An 8,338-nucleotide genomic window follows, 5' to 3' on the forward strand; every position below is an offset into this window, starting at 1 on the left:
GCAAGAAATCATCCGCACAACTCGAATAAAAATCACCCAAAACTTGAATGCATGCATAAACTCTTTGTAAATTCTTGAATACAAAGTTGAGAAGAGTGAATCACAAGAATCAATCATTAAAATTGAGTTAGACTCACGTATTACTGCGCTATAAATATAGTATTAAATTTTATATATATCTCATAAAATACATCGCATAATATAATAGTTTGTTGTGATTTGAAACAGTACGAATTAAATAATTATTCTACCGTGAGATACACGACATATAATTTATTCTATAGCTAAATATAGCTATATATATACATAAATATAATTATATATACATATATACATATATACATATCGATTTGTAGTTTGCATTGGAAAATAAAATATATATGTTGATCGATTATAATATTTGTGAACAAAATAGTTGTAGATTGATTGTTTTATTTCCAAACAACTTGTAAATTTGATGTTGGATCGATTTGTTTATATGTCTATGAATTTGTTTGCGATCCGAGGAATAAGCTACCTATTGGGCGTTAATAGGCTGTGTGATCAACAGTGCTGGGTAAGTTTTAGAAAATAGAAGTAGATTAACTCTTTGCGTTAGACACCAGGTTAAACTCGGTGGAATTATCTCGGGACCTATGTCTAGTGAGTTGAACTCGGTGTAACTATCCCGGGACTCACACCTCGATCTTTTGGTTAAAAGTATCAGTACTAGTTTAACTCGGTCGGACTATCTCGAAACTGTACCGCTTGATATAGGTTAAACTCAGTCGAATTTTCTTGGGACCATACCAAAAGAATTTAAGAATATCTCTTTCGCTCGTTAAAATTAGGAAATACCTAGTTTAAGATCATTTTAGGATTAAGGCTTCCTCCGGATCAAATACTTGCTGTATAATTATATATTGTATTTTGTTTATACAATTGTTTTAAATTGCGATGTTTTTTTATAATGTTGTTAGTAACATATATCTCACTCAGCATATTCTGACCCCGTTGTTGTTAAATATTTTCAGGTACCTAGAGTTTGACAGGCAAGGCTCCCTAACTTGTTTTCAGGAGTCTTCCTTTTGGGCATGTACAGTGCATAGTCTCGGAAGCTGCAGTAGTTGGTTGTCAGTCGTAGCTGTTACAGCATGGAGTCATATGGTTCTGTTTATACTTGTTGTTATGTTTATAGTTTTTGTAGACTACGTCAAACCATAATTTGTTCCACAGAGCTAGTAGCCTGTGATGGAACACAAATACACTAGTTATGTTTATATATATCTGGGCTAGTACGTATGTGGTACGAAAGTGAAATGTCCTTATGTTTTGTATCAATCGACTAGCGTAAATATGTATATATGTTTGTTTCAGTTTGTATGATCATTATTTTTTAATTGTTTGTGAAAACGTATTTGTGATTTTTAGGCTTTCTACGGGTTTTGGAGCTATCACTCCCATTTCCTATTGCCGGTCTTGACTCAATAATTTGGGTCGTGACAGTTAATTGACTCTTTTAAGTGTAATAAGGAATTGTAATACCCTAATTGTCCTGACGTGTTTTTTTCGACGTGTAATGTAAATATGTTGAGTTTCCAACGTGACACGTATAGTTTACAATGTGTTTGTCGCTATATGAAGTTTTTCGGGTAGTAAGTTATATGCTTTTCGAAGGAATGCTTGTGAGTTTTTTATATGTGTAGGAGAAGTTTTGGCGATAAGAGATGGTATTTATTTAGCACAAGAAGAAAATCTTATTCCCTTTGAAATTCAATTAGATTCAAAGGTTGTAGTGTATATCGTCAATCAAGTTAATATGCTTTGTAATGACCTAGGACTTATAGTTTATCATTGTAAGAATTTAGCTGATGATCATGCCTCTTTAGGCACTCATCATGTTAGAAAAAGTTGTAATATAGGAGCTCATTCCTTGGCTCAAATAGAAATTACATATAGCGATGAGTATCATAAGAGGATGGGGTTTGTCCCTCAATTCTGATTCATGTAAGGGTTGTTAGATTTCTTTTTCAAGTTTGATGAAATATGTTTACCCTACTAAAAAATCAAATTAGATCATTGTTAATCCAACTAAGACACTACGCCATAAATAATTTTTAAATCAAGACTAAAATTTATCAAAAGAGACTCTATTTGGGCTAAAAGTAAGAAAACTATATGAAACTTTATTGAAGCCCGATTAAATTTGATTGTATTACTAAATGAATTAAAGTTATTTTTTAACGATGAGACAATTTGATTAATTTTATTTAAAGATGATATGATGGATAAAATTTAAATAAAAAAAAATTTAAAATTTGTATTGCCACTACATTTGATATGGTAAATTTTAAGAAAATCGCATGCATATGATATGTTAAATTATATTTTAGGCGTATTTTAGTTTATTTTTTTAAAGTTAGAATAATAGTTTTTTTTTAAATTGAAATTAAATTTTGATTTTTATAAATCTTTAAATTATGTTTCTTTAAAAAAATTCTAAACATTCTTTATACTTATTTTCTAATTATTCAACATTAGTTTTTTAAACCTCAAAAAATAAAACTGTTTTAAAATTAATAATTTTCATGTATATGGAGCATTCATGAATAACAAACCCCACTTGATAGAAGGTATATATGTATGTATGCAATGTTTGTTTTGGAGTTGTATTTTACCGACAAAGGTTACATACACTAATACATACAGCTTATAAGCAAATGGATATTAGTTGTCCAAATTATAGAAAAACTTAAAATCGTGGCTATAATAATAGTAGTTAGTTTTATGGTTAAGGAACCATATGTTAGGCTAAAATTATAACTGATTTTCATTTATAATTGTCATTTCCTAAATTTAAAGATGTCCCTATAAATTGCTTCACAATTAAACCAAAATATAAATCACATCTTTTCTTAAAAAGAAACATACTTGTTTTCTTCTTTAAGCTATGAATCTTTCTACTTTTATCATCAACTTCATAATCGTTTCATTTATTTCAAATACTTATGGGGCAGATCTTACATCTTGTAAACTTGATGCTATATATCAATTTGGCGATTCGTTATCAGATACTGGAAACTCAATAGTAGAAGTTCCTCAAGCTTATCATGCTCGATTACCTTATGGTGAAACAATTGGTAAAGCAACTGGAAGACCTTCAGATGGATTGCTAATGATCGACTATACAGGTAATTTTTAAGTGAATCATGTTCGTCACGTGTATATATGAATTTATTATGGGACAACATGTCGAGTTGTTTAAAATATTCAATCAATAAAGAGAACTTAATTTTTATTACAACCCATTAATTAATGAGACATGATTGGCTATTTCATCTAATTATTTATTTGTCATACTATTAATAAAAAATTAATATTCTTACGTATGAATTAGATTCACCTAACATTTTTATTAACTCTTCCTTTTAATAAGTAAACTTTATTAATTAGAATTTGTAATTACAAAAATTCAGTTTACACAAAAGATTTGTTTGCTTGTTTTTAAATTTATGCTATTTTTAAATTTATATAGAGGGAATTATATGAAATATTTTCCAAAAATGTGCAGCACAATCAGCCGGTCTTCCTTTGCTTGAACCATATGAAAATCCAAATTCAACATTCAGTCATGGGGCAGATTTTTCAGTGGCTGGTGTCACAGCTTTATCAAAAGAAACTCTAATGAAATTAAATCTTAGTCTTGGTTTTTCCAATACTTCGCTTGAAGTACAAATTGAATCCATGAAAAAACTTCTCTCAACCATATGTAACAACGCCAGAGGTAATATACTAATGTATATTTATACTTATACAAGTACTATTATATATTATCATTTACACAATAATTTATGTATAATTTGGTATTTGAATAGATTGTCAAGAGAAATTGAAATCTTCCCTTTTTATTGTGGGAATTGGAGGAAATGACTATGGTCGTGCATTTCAGAGAGGTGACAGCGTTTATGAAGTAAATAAAACAATCGTACCTTTAGTTGTGGCAGCCATTGAAGATTCTATTCAAGTAAGTCTATCTTTAATTACTCACATGAACATGTATTACTTGTTTTATTAAAATATACTATCAGAAAGTTATTTTTAGCAACACATAATTCATATTTAATGACAAATTTAAATATTTTAAGAAAAATATATATATTGTTGCCATCTGAGACAATTAGCAACATAAACTTAGTGAAAGATTTAGGGATGAATTTTTATTTTTTTTAGTCTATGGCTAATTGAACACCATTTTATTAGTCGTTTTTTTTTAACGGAAATTTTATTAGTCGTTGAATTTGTTGAATATGAGGCTTTAATGTTTTAATACAATATCTCTTTTATTAGTTAAATATGTTAAGATTATATATATGCTCTATCATGTTATATATACTAATTTTTTTTATTATTCTTAATTTATTACAGAAAATAATTAATTTTGGTGCTCGTCGAATCATTGTTACCGGATCCTACCCAATAGGTTGCTCGCCAGCGTACTTGACAATGTTTTCAAATACTTCTACCACTAAAGATTCATTTGGATGTTTGAAGGATTATAATGATATATTTTTTAATCATGGCGTTGGTCTTAAAATAGCTGTCGAGAAAGCGACAAAAGCAAATCCAAATGTAACCATTGTTTTCAGTGATCTATATAATGCATTACTTTCGGTCATCAAAGATCGTTCAACTCTTGGTGAGTAATTATTTTAAATTATGCATAACAAACTATGAAAAACACGTTCATAAATATGCATAAGAGTGGAACTTAAAACATAGTGAGTGGTCACTCTCTTATCTGCTATAATGATATATTTTGACTATCTCATAATATTTTAAATTTTCAATGACTAGCCGCTTTCCACCTCAATCGCCCCCTCTTTATTTTCTAAGTCCACTACTGATTATGCATATGATTTTTACTTAAATTAAAACTTCTTTATTATATGCAGGATTAACTTCATATCAAAATGCTTGTTGTGGCACTGGAGGTAAATATAATGTTACTCTAGGCCAACTTGATAAGATGTGTGGAGCTAAAGATATACCAGTTTGTCCGAATCCTAAAGAATATTTATTTTGGGATGAATGGCATTTTACTCATCAAGCTAACAAGGCTTTATTTGATTTTCTTTTAACGGAGATGTTGCCTAAACTTCAGTGTACTAGTTGATAAATACATATCAATCTCTTATAGTATACATGTTTGTTACTTGTTTATATTAAGAAAATGTGTAATTTAATTTAATGATTATTCAATTTTAATGCATATTATCAAATTTCTACCTTAATTTATATTTTAATGAGAATTCTAATTTCATTAACTCACAATTCAACTTAGAAATTATGACTCGCGCTAAAAATGATGCATAAATTTACAGTTATAATAAAACTCATAAGAAGTTGAAACAAGCAAACATTAAAATATGAAAAAAAAATTCCATAATTCTTCCTTAATAATTTCTTGCAATTAAATTTGGCTCTAATAAATCAGAAAACGCTAGCAAGAATATGTGTACATTATCTTAGCGTATAAATGATTGATAATACTAAAATCAGAAAAACGATAATACAATATACAATTACATTTAAAATAAGATAATCAATAATCGAGAAATAATAAACAAGACTGAACATCAACTCTCAGCTCAGTGCCAAGTAAGTAGATTTTGAAAATAAATCGGCAATACTTGTTTGACAGTCCTTTTCTAAGCCCAAAATATGTAGCTTCTCACTAATTAACAGTCTTGAATTTTATAATCACAATCTTAGTCATTAAGTCCTATAGATTTGCAACATCATACGGTTTTTTATCGTGACTTTCTTTTGTTAACTAGATCTTTAATGTTTGGTTCATCTAAATTGGCAAAGTTTTTCCAACTATGAGAACCAACAGCCATAAACTCTATTGAATATTTTTTCAATTGAAGAATTTTACATATGGGAGCTATTAGAACAGAATAAAGTATATACTAGATATGAGTTTGATTATTACTTAGAGTTGAGATTTGATAATTACAAAATAAAATAAAGTTATATATATATTATAAAAATGAAAACGGTAATAGATATCCGAATATAGATTTGATTTGATTGGAGTAGCAAAACCAAACTTAAAAGGTGCGTAAAAAGTATTCAAATAACCTTGCTCAGAATCCAATTTGTGTAAATTTTGAGTTGTGTAACGATGAGTATAAATGATGAAATGTACGAATGGTAGCAGGAAAATGAACACAGTTTGAAGCGTACGGATATCGGTTTTGATATGAGCAAGAAGCTGAGTGTTTCGAGTCAAGAATAATCCATGAAATCACATATCGAAGAGCTGCTTAATTCAGTGTGCGATGCACACGACATTTATTGTGTGTGCAATCGCACACTCCTGACGACTTAAAAAAGGAAAAAAATTAGTTGATTAAATTTGATGATAAATAAAACCAGCTTAATGAGAATCATTACTCACCATTTTCACCTTCTTTAAAAACTCCTAAACATCAAACAAGTGGTTTTTCATGAAAAAGAGGATAAAATAATGCAAAATATGAAGTGAGTCGTTGAGGTTGATGAAAAACTTTAAAGTGATAAGAATTTGCATTTGTTTTTTTACCCTTTTTAGAGATTGAATCAACTATTAGTCGAGGTAAATACATTTTTGAGATTATAATTAGTGATTGGTGTGTGAATTAATGAACAATGTTTTGAAAAATGAAGTTGATATTATGGAATATCTCGTACTTTTTAAAGTATTAAGTATTTCCACGTATCCTAATTGTGATAATTAAAATCGAGTAAGCTCAAATTAAGTAAAAATATTAAGGAATAGGACCGAAGTAGATTTATTTTAATTATCGCGAAATGATAATTAAATTTGGAAAAGTTTATTCATGAAAGTAAATACAGGCGGGACTAAGAAAAAGATTATAAATTAAAATTAAATAATAAATAAGTCCTGGGGGAATATTTTTAAGGTTAATATTCGCGATATAATATTAAAAAGCTATCGTCAAAGTTTTATAAAATTTGGACATAGTTTATCTTATTAAGTAGGACTGAGCGAGACCTCAAATATCGATAAGAATTAATAAAATTATAAGTTTCGTGCAAATAAAAGTTATATTTTTATTCGTTTTAAATTTTATAGAATTTATGGGTAAAGTCTCGTAAAATTTGAATTTGGTTTCCGTAATTGTTACAAACGAATAATAAAGAAATTGGATTAAAGTGCAAGATTGAGTTAGGAGCTTAATTGGACTTTTTGCCAATTATATATGTTACTCCTTTCCTATGTGGAATGTCCATGTCATTTTTCACGTGGCCGAAAAGGAGCAAATATATCGCTATGGTATAAGGCAAGAGCAAGTAGGGCCTCTATGAATTTTTTATCTCAATTAAGCCTCAAACATTTCAAAATAAGCCTATCAAAACTCCTCTATCTAACAGCGTTAACGAAACGTTATGTGTCGTTACTCCCTACCTACGTGGAATGTCCATATCATTTAATATCTCGGATAAAATTCTCACGTGTCCTCATTTTTAAAATTCAAAAATCATTTGATTTTTGAAATAAAATTTTAGGGGCTTTTCAGGCTTTTTTCGTTTTGTATTTTTCCCTAAATCAACCCATTCAAATTTTGTCAATTTAATCTTATGAGAGGAGCAGGGTTCGGAGGCCACTCGCCCAGACTTTATGGGTGACTTTGGATCTGATTAGGTTTAAAAATAAATGGGCTCGCCACCTAGTTAAGTTAGGAAATGCCCTTTTTACCAACTGAGTAGATCTCTCACGCTTATGGGTGAGACTACCTTACATCAGACCAAAATACCGTGTTCGTGTACATTACTAAAAATCTTGTGCTTGGCTTATATAATGCTTCAAATATTTATGTGACATATCCGATTTTCTCATCTTAACACTCATGCTTTCCACAGGATACAATAATAGAAATGTAAACACGTCTGAAAGTTGTATGCAAGTTAGACGCCCAAATGTATGTACTGCATGTGAGACATGTAGCATGTATTCCTAAACAATCATCTAATCCTGATGGTTTCTATCATGTATCAGACAGTGGTAGGTTTTTACCATTCTGCATCAACAAAACCTAAACCGGATGTATATGTGAAGCTTATTTCATTAATTCATCGTGAATGACTATCCAACCACTAATTACATTTTCATGGCAATCCTATGATTCCTAAGTGATTTGCTGAACTTGTTGGATTTAACTAAGTTAACGTGATTAAGTTCATTAGCCTGTTAATATTGGATCTGGACATGCATTGAAAGGCGTATAAACAATATAAACATACACACGCTGTAGACACCTATTTTTCGGACGAGTAAAAAGTGATAACGGAT

At 29.5% G+C, this 8,338-nt stretch overlaps 1 protein-coding gene across 1 annotated transcript; it reads left to right on the forward strand.

Annotated features, from left to right (window-relative positions):
* Positions 1 to 2,902: 2,902 nt before the first annotated feature.
* LOC126688266 (GDSL esterase/lipase At1g28650-like) lies at positions 2,903 to 5,152 on the forward strand. Its single transcript, XM_050382900.2, has 5 exons — positions 2,903 to 3,170; positions 3,551 to 3,763; positions 3,855 to 4,003; positions 4,405 to 4,675; positions 4,932 to 5,152. Exons 1-5 carry the CDS (start codon positions 2,930 to 2,932, stop codon positions 5,150 to 5,152), a joined length of 1,095 nt encoding a protein of 364 aa, XP_050238857.1. The 5' UTR covers positions 2,903 to 2,929.
* Positions 5,153 to 8,338: the final 3,186 nt, after the last annotated feature.

Source organism: Mercurialis annua, linkage group LG1-X (genome assembly GCF_937616625.2).
Source record: "Mercurialis annua linkage group LG1-X, ddMerAnnu1.2, whole genome shotgun sequence".
NCBI classification, from domain to species: Eukaryota; Viridiplantae; Streptophyta; class Magnoliopsida; order Malpighiales; family Euphorbiaceae; genus Mercurialis; species Mercurialis annua.